At 45.1% G+C, this 18,235-nt stretch overlaps 1 protein-coding gene across 2 annotated transcripts in view; it reads right to left on the bottom strand.

The window, feature by feature from the left end:
* Positions 1-718: 718 nt before the first annotated feature.
* Positions 719-18,235, bottom strand: part of LOC128760579 (potassium voltage-gated channel subfamily B member 1-like) — a 40,223-nt gene continuing 22,706 nt past the window's right edge. For both annotated transcript variants that reach the window (XM_053868071.1, XM_053868072.1), the window contains one exon: positions 719-5,582. In XM_053868071.1, coding sequence (XP_053724046.1) covers positions 3,804-5,582 — 1,779 coding nt within the window. In that variant the 3' untranslated portion in view covers positions 719-3,803. The remainder of the gene's footprint in view (positions 5,583-18,235) is intronic.

Here is an 18,235-nt window from a genome sequence, read left to right as displayed (position 1 = left end):
CTTAAAAGGAACCACCACTCCCCGGCCGTCGTCTCGGCTCACCAGCAGCTGACAGGGCCGTCGTCCTCCAACACCAGGCGAGGAGGAGGAGGAGGAGACGCTCAGCAGTGAGTCTTCTCTGCTGTACTTCACAGGATGTCAATAGTGTTTTGGCTGACAGCTCCGCTGCACATCTGCTGGTCACATTTCACCCTCACTCCTCCGTGGCAGCAGAAGGCAACAGCCTCTTATAGTCCGAGGCCTCTGACGGACTCTGTCTGCTCTAGTTGGAGTCAGTCGAGTGACGCAGCCTCCTTGATTTATGGACCAGCGATGATGTCCGACAGCACCGCTTCCTCGAACTCTTGCCTTAACTCGTGACGCAAAGCCGCTTATGAGGACTTGATATCGAAGAGTGGCAGCAGTAATAAATGTCTTTTCAGAGTGTTTAATTACCACATCTTCACAAACAAGCCTCTTCAAACATCAGAGCTGTCAACCATCACCATGGAAACAGTGATGTTCACTCTCATCGCTTCGGATCCTCCTGGCCTGCGTTAGCTTCATTGGTTTTTGACATGAAAGGTGATTTGATCCAAATAATCCAGGCGGTTTCTTGACCCTGGAACATTAAAAACCCACGAGCAACCAGTTGGAAGTGGACATAAAAAAATGCAAGATTTTTATGAGCCATATTTTGAGAAGAACTTTTAATGTTACAACTGAACAGACAAACATGTTTCAAGAGGTGTTAAATATTGTAGAGCCATGAAATCAAACATTCTGTCCCAAATGCTGCGAAGGAAAACAACAAACCCAGTTTCCCACCGCCACAGAACTCGTCAAATAACGTTGAGCAAAAATCAAACTTGTTGGAAAAAGACAGTGCGATGGAATCTGACAAACAAAGGAAATTTCAAGTTGGAAAGGTCTAAGTTTGGTCCTCAGTTCTGTTCTCTGGTGAAGAAGGATCCAAGCAGATGGAGCTGTGAAGCAGGGCTCTCTAGCTGAGCCACAGTCGGGTCGCAGTGGATGACTTCTTGTTTCGGTCTCCTACAGAACCTGCGCCCCTTTTGGAGGATCGTTCTCAGACCCCTGGTGTAAAGTGACTGTTTAAAAAAAACTATCTTAAAATAAGAGCGAACTCAGTTTTGTGTAAACGTATGTCTTAAAACGTATATGTTATATTTCTTTCTATTCAAATTCAGTGTGTCTTTAATAATCAAAGGCAGACGATACAATATTCTCCGATTTGTGTCGGTTGGACGACTTCATTCGGGCCGGTGGGAGGCAGCGTTGCTATGCAGTTAGCGGCTAACGCTAGTTAGCTTCTAGCTATAGCACGAGATTTATCTGTTGTCGTTGTTGTCGTGGGAGTAAAGCACATGCAGTGCACTGATGGGTTGTATGAGGTACGTGAGAGGACACAGCAGGGGGACGTCTTCTGTGTCTGAGCAGTTCTGCAAGATCTCCTTCCTTCAGCAGCTGCTCATGGTGAGTGAATTAAAAAAGGTCATTATCATCAGAGGTAAAGGAGGTCAAACTGTCTTTGGTTCGTTAAATTGCACAAAGAAATACAATATTAAATTGGAGATAACAGCAAATAATGGAAACACGGGGAACCCCAACAATCACCAACCACAATAAATACAGTTGGTATAATATGCCAAACTATGAGGTGAGCACAATAAACTAGCAGAGAGTTCACTCCTTTAGAAAACAGCTTACAAATATAAATCATTTTCGGTTCTCTACAATAAATATCAACGTTGCCATGTTCTGTTTGTTATGTACAATGCGCACACTTCTACAAAACAGTCAGGCGACGAACCCAAATCTCCGGTCCCTGGCTACATATGGAGACACACAGAACCAAGCGAAAATGACCCCCCTGTTTTCTCACCTGGAGTCCCATTCTGACAAATGGAGACGTCGTGAAATCGAAACCGCATGAACCATTCTGAACTAGCATGAGATACTCGTGGCAGGGCAGGGTTGCATGCACCAACACTTGCATGGATAAATACCACCAGCTGGACTGACACTTCTAACCCTGTCACCCCTGCTCACCAACTGACTTGCATTTCATAAATAAAAGTATCATCACAATGCTCAACATGAAATAGAGTAAAGGCCGCTCTCACCAGAGGATCTGTTCTGTGCCCAGGCACGTGAGACTTGCCTCCAAACTTCAAAATGTTGAATACATACGTTATTATCTTAGCTCAGGTCAGACATGAATGTTTACCATGAGGTTTGAAAATTGTTACGCACTTGTCAGTCTGAACACACATACAGGGACGAGGACACACACGAAGGAAAATCAAACAAAGCCGAATGAGATTTGCAGGATTTTGAAGACACAAAGTCATGTGAAATATAAAATGAGCATTTTGCAAGACATCACTGATGCCTGCGAAACATAAATTTCATACAATTATCTTTTGATTTATTAGTGTTGAGGTATCGAGTGCATCGTGTACTGTAGCATACACAGCAGGTCTTGAGTTGAGTCTTTCGTGGCCCTGCCTGTGCGTATCTGGCCCCCAGAAGATCAATGGAAAACGAACTCAATTCAAAAGTCATCATTAGCATCCTTAACTTCAATATAATAATAATTCAAATATAATAGATTTTTTCCGTATACATATTTGCTTTCTCACGTATTTATTGATTCATATAGAAAATGTTAAATACATAAATTATATAGACAATTTTTGGTTGTGTTCTACCATTGGGAAAGACGCCAGGACTCTTTTCTAACAGACTTGGTCAAACAGCGCCCCGCCATGGTGGCAGTCATGTAATGCTGCCCCTATCAGAATTGAACTGCCCGTCCGACCTTGACCACTGCAGCTCTGTTGAAGTGTAAAAGTGGCCTGAGGGCGGCAAGTCTTTTCAACAGAATAATAATAATAATATATATATTTTTTAATGTTACATTTTGGATTTTGTGTCTGGTCGCTTGAGTCCTTTCGTCTCGCAAGTGTGTGTGTCTAAAGGTTTTAAACGGACAAGAAGACCGTCAAGGAAACTTTGCGCCTGTTAAACTTTCATTCTATGGACCCTATGGATCAAACAGCTGCTCAGTCCCACACCTACATTCGACCTCTGTGACAAATGATCCTCAGAATCTCAGCGACGCCTTCAGACAGCTACAGCTAAACAACAGTAATCTCTTTTCATCGGGCCCGGGCCCTGTGGTCTCCCCCACATGCGTGGCAAGGACTGGTGTCTTGTAAGGTGCCAGCAGTCAGGCAGGACAGGAACAATGAGGAAAGACGTATCCGATGCCACGTCACAGTTGTCTTCATATCTAAATACATCATGTGCAGTAAAAACATCATGGCTGACGGAAACAGACATTACCGCTTGGTTCTGTCTGAGAACAAGAACATAAGAATAAATATGCACTCTGTTATTGCACACACTTTCCCTCTCTCCACTTCCGCTCACAGAGACGTAAAACAAAGGCCAGTCATCGCGACAGTGTGGATGAACATTACAACCCTAGTATTTAACTTAGCAACCAATCTTTTCAATCTCCGACAGCGAGACACGACCGTCCACAGACGTTGCTACTGAAACGACTTTTAGATATGTTCCAAACTGAGATGGCTTATATAATTGACATGTTGTACATTTTAGCTAGCTGGAACGCTATATGCTAATAAACGTCAGCGTTCCCAGTGACTAGAAGCTAACGCACCTTATTCAACAAAAAGCCGTCGTGCCTCCCACGGTACTCAGTGTCCATCATGGCGTCCGTCTTGTCAAGCTCCTCCGACGCCCCTCTGTCCGTGCGCGTGCAAGTTAAGGTTTGATTAGAAACGACCGTCTCCCTGAAGTGGCTGTAGTCCCTGAGCCATGTGGTTCTCCTGTGTGTCCAAGGGCAACATGCTACTGCCTTTCTTTCTCTGGACGCCTTCCATGTGGTTGGGTCCTGGAAACCTGGAGTGATGTCCAAACCGAGGACTGACCTTTTCCAAGAGTCTCTGAGAGGGATTCTGGCCGGAACCATCGTGCAGATGCTCGTCCTCATCCGTGTCGGCATCGATGAACTTGTTGATGGTCGCGTCGTGGAATGTGAAGATGCTTGGCAGTAGGTTCTCTTGGGTCTTGCTGGGCGTCCTGGCGCTGGCAGTCGTGTACACAGACATCTCGGGACTGTGGATGGTTGAGTTGTCTGACATGGCTGCCGCCCCCGAATCCTCCTTGTCTCTAAGGTTTCCCTTGAGGGAGTAGCTGTTAAAGCGCATGGCTCTGGGACTGACGGAATACAGGCCGTGCTTGTTGCCCTGCCTCGTCACGGGTGTGTTTGAGCCCTGAGAACCTTCGTGCTCATTCTCCAAGGTGGGCTCCAGGCTGGGGTTGGTGCTGACCCTTCCTTTCATATTGCTGATGGGGCTTTGAGAAAAGCGAGAGCTGTCGGGGAAGTCTGTCGCACAACTGATGAAGCTGTCGATGCTGGACATGCTTCTGATGTCCGTCGCCGCCTCAGCCAGAACGTTTCCCATTTCTCTGTTCCTGAATGGCTTTGGAGGCTCACCCCTCTCCTGACTGCCAAGACTTGGGAGCGGCTTGGCCATGGTGTTGTACATCTCCTCCAGCCTCTGTGCGCTCAGACGCTGTGGACTCAGGGAAGGTTTGGCCTGCTCTTGGGTTCCCCAGTCAAGGTTCTTGGCAGGAGTGTCAGGACTCCCTGCCACGGTCATTTGGGGCTCAACCTTGTGCAGAGAGGGGGACACATGGTTATCGTGCGTCTTTTCCTTGTCTACAAAGATGTCGGCGAGCTCTATGCCGCGGCCAAATGTATCTTTCATGTTCATGGAGACGATGCTACCATTTCTCTTTGCCCGCTCCAGAGCTTCTCTTCTCTTTATGGCCTTTTCCTGCCTTTTTTGCTCCTTGTAGAACTCTGAAAAGTTATTAACAATAATAGGAATAGGCAGCGCTATCACCAGCACCCCAGCAATGCAGCACAACCCCCCCACTATTTTACCCAGCAGCGTTTTTGGATAGATATCTCCGTAGCCTACTGTCGTCATTGTTATTGTAGCCCACCAGAAAGACGCCGGGATGCTCTTAAACTTGGTGTCCTCTTCGTCCTTCTCAGCGAAGAACACCAAGCTGGAGAAGATCATGATCCCCATGGCCAAGAAAAGAATCAGCAGCCCCAGCTCATTGTAGCTCCGTCTCAGGGTGAAGCCCAAAGACTGCAGTCCTGTAGAATGTCGTGCAAGCTTCAAGATACGAAGGATCCGCATGATCCGAAATATCTGCACCACACGCCGGACGTTCTGGAACTGCAACACGCTCTTGTTGGACTCTGTCAGGAATATTGTGACGTAGTAGGGCAGGATGGCCAACAGGTCGATTACGTTCAGGGGGCCCTTGAAGAACTTCCATTTGTTGGGCGAGGAGAGGAAGCGGAGCAGGTACTCCATGGTGAACCAAGCGATGCACACAGCCTCCACGTGCGCCAGCTGCGGGTTGTCCGTGACGTGACCAAACTCATCGGTGTCCTGCAGCTCTGGAAGCGTGTTCAGAGACAAGGCGATCGTCGAGAGCACGATGAAAAGGATGGAGATAATAGCCAGGATCTGGAGTCGGTGGGCAGACAAAAGAGAGGTTACTCTTTGGATAGTAGATATGAGGACACAACAAAGCCATTTAAGGGGCTGGAATTCACAAATGGATTTGTTCAGGATTAAAATCTATGATCAGATCAACAGCTCAGATGACTTTGCAAGGCCACGTTTTGAAACAAACCACTAATATGGTTCTAGCTGTAAATACGAGCTGCAATAGATCAGTAAATAAAGGTACTTAGTTCTCCAAAAATGAGGCTTGTCAACGTATCAACGATTGCTGTCAATAACTTTGCAGTCATTGCAATTTTGTAATTTTAACGGCTTTAATTTACCAATTTGTTAAAGGTTTTCGTGCAGCTGACTTCTACTCTAATCTAATCCCACTTCAGGAGCAGCTAAAAATGCATCATAAATCAACTTTTCTGGGGCGATGGACACAATGATGGATGAGGTTAGGAAGAGTCTCAATGAATCGTGATGTTTGCTGATGACAGTGATTTGTAGTCAGCGCTGGGGAGAGCTGGACAATTACTTTACAACACTGTGTTGTAACTTGATGGTAGTTTTACATAATACATTCTTTGTGCTGCATCAAGTACATACAAATACCACCATTTTTGTTGTAAAAAACTACTAACTCCAAACATTAAAATCATCATAAAATGAAATGCTCCGGACACATTCTAAGGCCTGATACATAATTCTGAGTGAATACGGCTGGAGTGGCATTTTTGAGGCTAAATATCTCTTTGTAATACATTTATTTTATGTCGCTGATAAAACCATGCTGAGATGAGAGATCACGTTACGAAAGGTGCCCTGCTCCATGATGGACCCATCTGAGCACTGGGAGCAACCCACTCACTCAGATGAGCGTGTAATAAGAGTGTAATAAGGTCTGATCAAAATATCAGGGATTAAGTTGTGGGTGAGTCAGTGGGCCACCCTCATTATAGCTGTCCTGGAGTCAGTGTGAAATCCAATACAAGGTCAGGGAAGAAGCTCCGTCCCCGGCGTGTGGAGAGTGGGATTATTCTCCCGTTTCAATCAGCGCACGTAAGCTGTAATCAGTCCTGACAGGTGCGGGCTTCTCTGCATATGCCGGAGCTTGAGGAGATGAGGCCTGACAGCAGACAGGCCTGGGTGCGACCTGGCCGGGGTAGACTGGAGGAAGTCTCCTCCTTCTTCAGCAGCCAGACAGTAAATAATATGTGAGGCAAATGATTGTTTATTCTCTGCGGACGCTTCCTGAAATAGCCGCCACGGCGCGTGTCCCTCAGGAGAGACGTGTGATGGATGGAAACTCAGATATGACCTACATTAGTAAATACTGGCACTCTTGTATAATCACACTCAGGAGAGCCAAGCATTGATATTAACATCAACACCATCGATAACCCGGACTGGATCCATGCTGCAGCCGTGAGGTAGATTTGTTCTAGCTTTAATTGATCCCTAATGTCTGCAAAGAGTGTGGTGGTGACGCTGTAGAATGTTGTCAGAGGAGCAGCTGGAAGCATGTGGGTCACGTTGGAGCAGACTGGTTATTGAAAAAGTATCATCTTAACTGACAGTTGATGCAGGCCTGATGATTCTGCCCGATAAAGCAAGTCATCATTATGTGTAGATGTTTTGTTCCAGCTCTCTCCGGCCCCTTATCCGTCGCATCGGGATATCCCAAATCTCTCCTGCCCCTCCACACTCAAAGAGCTCCCGCTACTCGTGCAGACTCAAGTTTCCACCTGGAAGTGTCTGGATGCTACAGGACAACAGGCAGATTCACAATTTGAATCCTGAGATTGTCATCTTGTACTGTGAGACCGTGTAAGAAACAACAAATGGTCATTCAGTGCATTCACACAGTCTCCTTTCTGGACACTTTCAATTCATCCGCTGACCTTACATTGCACCCAAAATCTTTTCTCACAGGGACAGACAATATTTTCCCATCGCTAGTTTCTAGGTTGAAGAAAGTAGCAGTAATGTCTCTTGCTCGACTGTCTCATCCATCATATTGGCCTTCAGTTACGAGACACCTTGGGCAAGTCACCAGCAGGGGACGTGCTGTGTAAGACTCACTCACACCTACAGACACAGGGCTATGTGACCAGAGCCATGTAAGCACAGGGGGAACATCAAACCCAGAGGTGTTCCAACCTCCAGGTTGGAACACCTCTGGTCCAGATCCAGGTTGAGGGGGCAGCAGTCTCAGCCGAGGGGTCCAAACTTACGTCTCCTCCCAAACCTCCTCTAGTTCTTCACAATAAATGACATGGCATTTCTAGGTCCTTCAAATTAACCTTCATATTAAACACGCCATTTAAAGCTCCAGCACTTGACGGATCATGGAGAGTTTTCTGGCTCATGAAAGGAGGACCGCTGGTTCCTCAGCAGCAGGCTGTTAGTACAGCTGACGCTTAGCAACACCCGCCAATTGTCCAAGAAATAATCATTAATTTCACCAAGCTAGATGAGCAGCCTTTCTCAGGTGTTGTTTATGCAAAGACAGAAACGACCCGTTGCTATTTGGAGACGGGTGCAGCGTTGGTCAGTCACCTTAAACTGAAACTTTTGAAAACGTCCGGAGTGGAAATTTCACAAAAGCAGCGCTCTTTGTCTCGGAGTCCTGCTACAAGTGGCCAGTATGTAAATACTTCACGGACATAGCAAAGTCTCAAGAGACTCACCAAACTGTGACGTCTCACATCGAATTAAATGTATTTCAATTGTCCTTTTGACAGAATAGTTGCTGCATTCTGTGAGGTTTTTCTATTGCTTGCCTGCTTGAAGAGGTATTTTAAAACGTTTCTGAATTAAAATGATTCAATGGTTGATGCTTTCACATCATTTACTCAGAAGGTCTCATCATTTTGATTACCAAATTCATTGCCAATCCATGTGACCGGCAGCAAAAACCCTGATCGGAGCATCCCTAATATATATATTAGTGCTGGGACTTGAACTAGTTAATTACGATTAATTCATTACAACATAATTTTAATTTAATTTCATTGAACAGTGTGCTCTCCAGACAACAGGGAACCTTTGTCAGTACAGGAGTTCCTGCTCCACTGATCCCACTGATGCAGCAGACACGTGGCAGCCAGGATGAGAACAACAACAACAAACATGGAGGAATCCTCCCTGAACCAAAGCAAACAAAAGCATCTGTTTGTTTTGGTTCAGGGAGGTTTTTCGCTACACAGTGTCCAGGGTTTCCATCACTCTGGATGTATTTGAAATTCTTATACAAATATTTTAAAGACATTAAAAGAGCAAATATTCTTATACTATTAAACTGTGATTAATTGAAATAGACATTTCCATTTCGTTGTACTAGTCATTTCATCACTTCAGCTCGTGACCTTAGAAGACCCCATGACACTCATGATACAGCTCTCCACTCGGGAGAGGGTCCAACAGGGTTGAAGCGGAGCTCTTCCTCTTCTTTCAACTGAGATGGACCAGGATGACGAACTGGTTGGAATTGCTCAAGAAAAAATGGGAGGTGTCCATCCACCAAAACCCCAAATCCTCTGCTCTTTCATTTGGTTGAAATGGAACAGCTCAGACAGAAGAGGTGTAAAGTAGACACCACACTTCACCTTCCAAAAAACATTTCAATCCCTTTACTTTGTCACCTGAGTGTGGCAGCTGCTGCGTCAAAGGAAAAAGAAAATACAGAATTAATCTCTGCATCTTCAAAGACACACTTAAACGTGACTCTCCCTGGTCCCTCGGCATAGGACGAGTTTAAAAACAGAAACCTGCATATTCCCACCTTTAGGCAATTTGATGAGCGTTTTAGAGTTTTTGTCAGCGGGGATGAAGCTATTTTATTAATAAGGGAATGAAATATGAACCGTTTTAGGAGGCTTCTGCAGCAGAGAAAACATCTGGAGTCAAGTGCGATGCCTCACACGTGAGAGACAGCAGGTGCTTTTAATGAAATGATGCGACTCTATCGTAGATAGGCAGCAATTCAGCTTGGCTTGACGTTATTACAGCTTGTCCTCGCTCCCTGCTTCTTCGCTCCAGTCATCTCAGGGTCTGAAAACATCCACACAGGAATGAACAATCCCATTAATTAGCTACCAGACTGTCTCCAGCAGACGCAGGAAGCGGCAGAGTGAATATTTCATATCCTTCCACCCAGTCCTGGAGAAGGTACAGTTTGTTGGTTGCCTGTGATGAATAACCGATCGGGACAAAAAGTTTTGCGTCTCTTTTGCCTCCACTTCATCCTGAAGACGTGGAAAAGACTGAATAGGTTTCATCATTAACTCGTCTGTTTCCTGTCATCCCGCCTGCTGAGTGAATGGACGCCTCACTCATCCCATCCATTGTGGAAGTTTCAAAGGCCTCACTTCTATATGTAAGCCTTCCATTCAGATCTCATCATTTATACATGCACTGCCTCCGCTCCTCCCCAGCAAAGCATCACAAGGCTGAATCGACACACTTCACACTCACTCACACCTTTGCATCATTCATGCTAATATGCACAGCTCCCCCTGTGGGTTAAAAAATATGCTCATAGTAATAAGCACTGAAATGTAAAGCAGATGCTGACGGACAAAACTGCACTTTCACGAGCTATATATTCATTTATTCTTTCATTTGTTTGATGGTTACCAATATATGATAACTTATTCACCAAACACCGCCCCACCAGGGCTCAGATGCTGCTGTTGCCGAGTGCAAGGTACCGCATCACGTCCTCACATTCATCCCACAATTGCAATGCGATGCAATACTGCCTTTTCCCCTTGTAAACATGAAGCAAGGAGACATTATTCCTGTTATCTGTGCGACACACAGATGAAATAATCCATCATTAGAGGAGTAGAAATCCCACGTTGCTGAAAAAGTTGTGCACAGAGAATATACACTAAAATACAAGTGAAGAGTTGGGTATTAAGGAAGCTAAAAACATGACAGCGCACACTGCTGTCTCACACCTCTCCAGAGACACAGCAGCAACTGGGGTTGGTAGTGAACAAGGCTGTTTCAGAACACTCAACTTGTCTTTCTTAACTACATGGAGGTAGACAAATCACTGAAAATTGCTGAACTAAAAACAGGAAGTCATGCTGGATCGACGGAACGAAGCACACAATTCTACAGAGGACGTTTCCGTTTCCATGAGCACTTTACAAGGATCCTGTTGAATTCACAGGCTGACAAGATCAGTGGCCTGGCACTAACACGAGTGAGGGGTCGAGAAACTCCACTTGCCCTTCGGCTTGTCTGACTTCAGACTGCCGTGATAACATATCAAGAAAGTGAAATCCACAAATAAGATTCAATGGTGACATTACTTTGACTGGATGGTTTGATTTGGGTGCAAAAACATATGTTTAATTCTTGTTGTTAAGAAGAGATGCCGATTTAGGGCTGGGTGATTATGGCATAAATGAAAACTGAACCTTCTCCCTCGGACGCACGAGTATCTCAACCTCAACACGGTTTATTCTCTAAATATTATTGTATTATTTATTCTTTAGAAATGCACAAATCAGTGCATGCGCAATAACACGGTGCAACAGTTCCTTCTGTCAGTAAAATTTGGGGCCAAATGGTTTGAGTGACTGCGTCATGTAGAGACCTCGACCCAAGGAAACGGATCTTGGTTAAACTCATTTCACCGCAGTCCCACACCCCAGGACGACCCTTAACCACGCAGTTGCGTCCTTAAACACTAGCTTAGCGATAATGAGCTGCTCCATCTCAGTCTCGGTTAGCATAACACACATAAATGTGTCTGAACTCATTCTATAATGAAAGCACTGGGGACACCTCTGGTAGTGGAATACTGGGATAACTAGCAGCAGGCTGTTAGCTAGGAGGGCGTCAGCAAAACATGTAAAAATGTAGCTTGGTTGCCAGATTGTGCTGGTATATGGCGGCATCCAAGCTACGGTCGCGAATCGGGCGTCCATTTTTTCATGTTTAGCAGACGCCCTCCTAGCTAAAAGCTGACCGGCAGGTTGAAGCAATAAACGTTGGATACGGTTTGTTTTTTTCAGTTAATTCCCTTAGGTAGGGACAAGCTAGACAAGCTACATGAGCGATAAGCTCAGGAAACCATAGTCCTCAGAGAACGACTGATAAGACACTCAAGTCAAAAATTCCACACAGAGAGGAGCCAAGTTTGCTCCAAACCCATGGTGGACTCAAGATTGAACCCAGCCATTAGCCTTCTTGGCGTGAGGCTGCAGTATGGCCCACTATCACAACGTACCACCCGCTCCTACTTGTATTTAAAGGTAAAGTCTGTACTATTATACATCCACGTGAACACATCCGTGTGAGTAACACCCCCCACGCATCAAAGCTGGTGGTTTATTTTAAACATCCGAAACACGTCCACAGTAGAAACCCTGACTCAGCCGTCCAGGAAAACTTATGCTAGCATAACACAATTTAATATATGCACCGCAAGTTTACATATAAAAGATATGAAGCTAAAAAGCGACTGTTGACATTTGGATGAACCGCATCTTACTTGTTAGCCTGTAAAACAATCCCTCGAACAATCCCCTGTGTCAGGCTGTGTGAAATGATTCACTACTTGACTTTCTCGAAACCGATCTGTCCTTTTCACCGAACCCACTCAATCAAGGAGCGGATCTGGCGCTGGGCAATATTCTTGTCAAATGAACAGCAGAGCCTCTGATCCTCCTGTGATTGTTATCTTCCTGTGAAGACGCTGATCTTGTGCACTGAGAAGAGACCTTTTGTCCAGCACTCTCTATGATGCTGTTCCCAGGCTGTGGGAACCAAGGTCCTGTGTTTTGGTTTACTGGTGGCGCGAGACGATGGATGGGAATTCATTACAATAAACAAAGTGGAAACTGCGGTCTGTGCCAGGGAAGTAGATAGAAGCCAGTTGGAGCAATAAATGTTGTGATCACCTTACGAGAGTTCCTCACAATCACGGCAGCAGTTCAATAAACATCGGCATCATCTGCTAAATATTTAGGCAGCACAGTGGCAGGCAACAGGAATCAAGGGGTCAGAGAAAACTGTGACGGCTCCACAGTCGCCAGAGAACCCAGCGGGTCTAATCCACCTCGGAAGTAGCAAAGAAACATCTCACTTTTCTAAAAAGGTGTATTTTAAAAGATCACTCGTAACTATGCAGTTCACGAAGTTACAATGGCCAGGTGTGAGCTGATCATTAGCTCAGGGTCTAGGACCCACGGGTTCCGAGCCACATGCGGCTCTTTCCCCAGTTTCATGCAGCTCTTCACCAAAAGAGCCACCGAACTGGCGATTGCGATTTTAGTCAAGTTGCTATTGAGATGATTGTTTAGACCGCAAATAAGACGAAAAAGTGAGAGCTATTCCGGCAAAATGTCAAAATATTGTTCAAAGACTTTGACTTGGGGGGGCTTGGAGCATGTTAAATGCCGATGTGAGTCACGGTCCTGAGACTTGGTGCATCGTCAGATCCACGATTAACACGATGTACATGACTTAGTTCCACGTTTCACTTTGTCATTCCCTAAACTAAAGGACTGGCATGTGTTTCACCTATTATTCATTGTTGAATTTAGTGGAGTGAAGATGAGACTGCGTGATATTTCGAGGAGGATCACAGTAAAATGTATGAATTTTAAAAAGACATGCACGAGAGACATATGCCGGACGTGAACCAGCAACCTTGTGACACACAGGGATGTGCTTTAACCGCTATCCTGCCGCTAAGTCAGGTGACCAGCTGTTCAGGTGAAGCCTCACAGCCTGACATGTTTGTTGCATGTGGCTCTGTTCAGCAACACAGAAAACAATGGGGCTTTAGCCTCTGACTGGTTGGCCACCCCTGCTCGAGGCTGTATCCCTGGACTGTCAATGGAGCAATTCAAACCTTCAAGAATTGTGTTTTCATTGTTATAATGTCCTGTGATGCTTCGCCTAATGTCCAACCTCTACCATGGTTTCCTCTTGTCTTGACCACTAGCATCATCTGAATTCTGTACTGCTTCCTCAACACTTCCTCCAGCGCCTCACGTTAGTTTAAAAAAATACTCGGCAAACTGTGTTGCATTTGAAAGGTTCTGATTTTTTTTAAAGCCAAAGCTAAAAATAGAGATGGGAAAAAAGTTACCAAAATGTTCGCAAATATATTTTACATAAAAAAAGACACCATTGGGGCATAATGAACGAAGACAAAGGGCTGTGTGTGGCCCCCGAGCCGCACGTTGCCAAAGGTGTGTTCTATGACACAATTCATTAGAAGGAAATCCCTCCAAGCACAAAGCAAGTACAGTCGTACAGCCAAGTGTCGACATAATAACGAATCCCAGCTACTTAGCTTGTGGATCTCAGAAGGATGTAGCCATTTAGTCGGTTGGTTTATCACATCTCTGACGTGTATCACTGCTACCAACAGGACAAAAACATAATCAGCATCTTAAGCCAAATAAGTGTAACATCCGTCAAATGGACACCATCTCCTCTGCAGCTCAGCCTGACCTTGGCAAGTGACCTTCAGTTCTGCCATGACAAACCAGGAAGCCTGTGGCCTCCTGAACTCGCTGTGCTGAGATCCGAGAAGGAGATGGATGAGTGCGCTTGCGGCTACACGCACAACGTGTCCTTCAGGAAGTGTGAAGGTGGTGACGAACCGATGCGCTGGCTGTGACTTTGTGTCAGAACATGAGCACCTGGATGCTTTCTGAAAATGTCTTTCCCAAAGCTAGACACGGTAGATGATTAGGGACACTGTTGTGAAATATAGGATAGGGACGATTCTTGAAGGTTGAAGAGTCACTTAGTTACATCATTTGGGGTAAAAGCTACCTCAAATGAAACTATATATATATATATATATATAGTGGGACTTTAACACATTAATTGTGATTCATTAATCGTACACGTTAAAATATTTTAATTGCATTTAATCTTTTAATTTTAATTTAATTTAATTGAACAGTTTGCTCTCCAGACAACAGGGTCCACTGATCCCACTGATGCAGCAGACACGTGGCAGCCAGGATGAGAACAACAACAACAAACATGGAGGAATCCTCCCTGAACCAAAGCAAACAAAAGCATCTGTTTGCTTTGGTTCAGGGAGGTTTTTCACTACACAATGACCCGGGTTTCCACCACTCTGGATGGACTTGAAATATTTTCAAGACATTAAAAGAGCTTTAGTTTAAATGAGGTGATATAAAAACTTGAATATATGGTGATTTATTGTGCTATTGTCAAACTGATGGCAAATAAACAATATTCTGTTGTTTAAATGTATGTATGGCTCCATCATTTCATTCAGTAATATACCAAATTCATTCAAGTTAAAAAATGATAACAGATTCACTTCAACACGCTAATCTTTTCACATTATGGAAACCGGCTGCAAAAATGCCCTCGAAGTTCTGGGCCCCCCCGCTGCTTATCTTTGTGGATAAGTCTGTTGGCAGGTTTTCTGTGACACAGATGAGGTGAGAGGGGATGAAAGTGACACTGTGAAAAATAAAGACGGTACTCTGGAGTGACGGAGAAAGACAGAGAGAGGGAGTTCGTGGCTAGTTCTTTGAGTTTCATGAGTTGAGTCTCATCTGCTTTCCTGATCAACACAGCAACACAGAGATTCCGTGAAAAGAGGCTCCACAAATCTACATGACTTTCCACAAGAGGATTCCCTCAAAGCAGCTGCAGACAGGAAAAAAAGGCTCACTTTCTTACTGCTGTTTCTTTCTGAAAATGTTTAAGACTGCGAAGGCGCAAGATAGGAAACCTTGCCATGTATGCAAAACCTTGTGTCCGGAAAAAATATCATTTTGCGGAAAATAAAATTTTGAGGTCAAAAGAACATTATGGGGAAATGATTGACAAAGTGCAAAAGTATGTTAAATATGAGGAAGATCTAGAGGGAAAATATGCTCAGATTTGCACCAGAAGGTTTCCATTACGCATTGAGATGGATCACATGTCATGAACATTTTTGGGCGAGCTGTCAGCTCTTCAGCAGCTTTAGAATTACTTCGACAATCTTCGTAGTCATTTCATATGACAGATCACGTGAGATTTCATCGTCAACCAAGAGATCAATTTTCTGAAGGCATGGCGGCTCTCATTGAATCCATCGGGTTATTCGTGGAAGCCCTGCACTCTGCTCATCCACAGATACAATTGTATTTGTGTCTCAGTGTAAACAGCACCTTAGTTACCTTCATATAAGAGACCAGATGTGGCCCTCAGGCTTCACTGTTCCATGGTCTTGGGAGATGGGTGCAAGGCGAAAGGTGAAAGCTATGATGGTCCGAGCACCTAAAGTCAATATTTGAGATCCTGGAAACCTTATGGGGCCAGGTGGCGGACTACAGTCCTCAGGGATGCCTCAGCTGGGACCACACTCCACAGAAAATGGCACGAGGCCTTTGTGCCCTTCATCTCCAGCTGGAGCCTGTTCTCCCAGAGTGGCTGCAGCGTGAATGACTCAACGAGAGTCCTGACTCATTCCATCAAAGTGGACCGTAGTATTCCGCATTATAAAGCCAGTGTTTCCTCTTCCAGCGACAGCCAGATGAGCTCCAGTGCCGCGAGCTCCTCCGTTTCTGTGTCCCACTAACTAATACGCCAATCGGTTGCTTCTAATTTAGCCAGCAATCAGCAGAAGAGAAGTGGAGGTCAAAGGGCATTACATTACAAGCGGATTATGAGAAGGGCGCGGTGGGAGGTCACACGGACTGCGTTAATGACTGGAGTTCATGCCCTGTAAACGTGAAAGTGCGTTCAGAGGAGGAATAAACCAAGCGAATTGACTGCGTCACGTCCATGTGAGCTGCGGCCGGTGACGTCACTCGGTTCTCAGCCTCCTCCATCCGCTTTACTAAGCACTGAGAACAAGAGAAAGGGCTGAAGTTTGCAGAGTTATGTTCGGCTGCGTTCCCACAGTGAAGCGGCGCATCCCTCGGGCCCAAGCGCCGTCAGTATTTACCATGAACAGCAGAAGTCGCGGGGCTCCTGTGACATGATTGGGTGTCAACACTGAGCGGAGAGGGTGAGGTGAGTGGCCTCCCAACAATGTCTGAAACTGGAGAAGCCTCACATTCCTTCCCACACTGAGCTTCAGTTTCACATCTGATGACAGATGAGACGTAACATGATGAGATCCAGCAGTGGCCCAGGAAGGACAGTCCTGTGACTAAAAAGTTACCGCTGGAAACAGATGTGTGACGATTACATCTGGGTCACACAGGGACATACGGACCGATGCGTCAACATGCAACACCGAAGGCTGCCACTGATGTCAGCATGGGACGCAAGAGTCCACTTTCCCAACGTCAGTGGGAGTGAGGATGGGTTGGGGTTGGTGTGTTGGAGATGATGTCGTGTGGACATTTAGTGCAGTGGACAGTTGTCAAACTATCTTCACCCTTATAAACAGGCTTTTAGCTAGGAGGGCGTCTGAACTGCGAAACACGAAAAAATGGACGCCCGAAATGTCCCATTATTAATGGCAGTATCACGCCCTACTTGTACTGTCATCACACCGGCTTCCATGAAAGGACGTTCGCAGCTGTAACTCGAGTGCCATGTTTGTTTACGTGTAATCTTGCAGTTATCCACATCTCAGACGGAAGGGCTGTGACTGATGGGATGTCTGACGCTGATGACAGGAGGAAACTGTAAAGTTCCAAACTTTAAACATTTGTATACAAAACTAACTCATAGCTTTTTAATGGGAGGAGGAATCCTCCACCTCGGAATCATCCAGTTTTGCTGCTGCCCTTGATTCTGTGCTGTGTCCTAAACAGTGCGTGGCAACATTTCAACCTGTTCCCTGCAGCGTCATCTCTGAACATTTCAATCCACATTCTGTCTTCACTCATTCAGCAAGCTGCCCATCATCATTTCAAACTGGAGCCAGGTCCCTGATGCAGTGCACTTTATGGAAGCTTGAGACAAGTTTTTGATGGGCAGTGCTGTGGAACTTGCACCGCTCACCACACTTAAGGCTGGCATGTGTATTCTGCTCTTTAATAGGTTGGCAGCAGCAGAGGTCAAGATAAAGAAATGACTGAATATATTTATATATATATATATACACATATATATATACATATATATATATATATATATGTATATGCATATATGTGTGTGAGTGTGAGTGTGTGTGTGTGTATCTGGTGAAGTGGAGCCAACCAGGTTCACGGTGAATTTCCTCAACCTGTCGCCACAGATTTAGACTCCACCAAACTGGACTGGAGATAGGGATGCTGAGCAGGTCCAAAAACCTCTGTATTGACGTAAACATCTGAGTTTGTGAGAGGGACTTCAATCATGGATGCCTCCTCCACAACATCTATGTGTTAAGCAGCGTATATAGGCAATTGGAGGAGAAACAATGTCAACAAAAAAGAGATTTAAAAAAAAGGAATGTAGATTTTTTTTACATTTGAGAGGGTTATATTGTCACGTCAAATAAACCTGTATTCAAGCATGTTTATTTGAAATACTGTCAGACCTCAGCACTCTTAACAGAGATGCCGACTGTAATGCAAAACCATCTATTTTTCATTCCATGGAGGTGAAACACCTGCTGTGTACCAGAGTCTCCTTTTAAATGATTCAGGAAGTGTGGAAGAGCTTCCTGCCTGACCATCGGCAATCAGCAACAGTGTGTGTGTGTGTGTGTGAGAGAG

The sequence above is a fragment of the Synchiropus splendidus genome, chromosome 6, assembly GCF_027744825.2.
Source record: "Synchiropus splendidus isolate RoL2022-P1 chromosome 6, RoL_Sspl_1.0, whole genome shotgun sequence".
Classification (NCBI taxonomy): domain Eukaryota; kingdom Metazoa; phylum Chordata; class Actinopteri; order Syngnathiformes; family Callionymidae; genus Synchiropus; species Synchiropus splendidus.
Note: the sequence above shows the minus strand (reverse complement) of the source record. Positions and strands in the feature narration are given on the sequence as shown.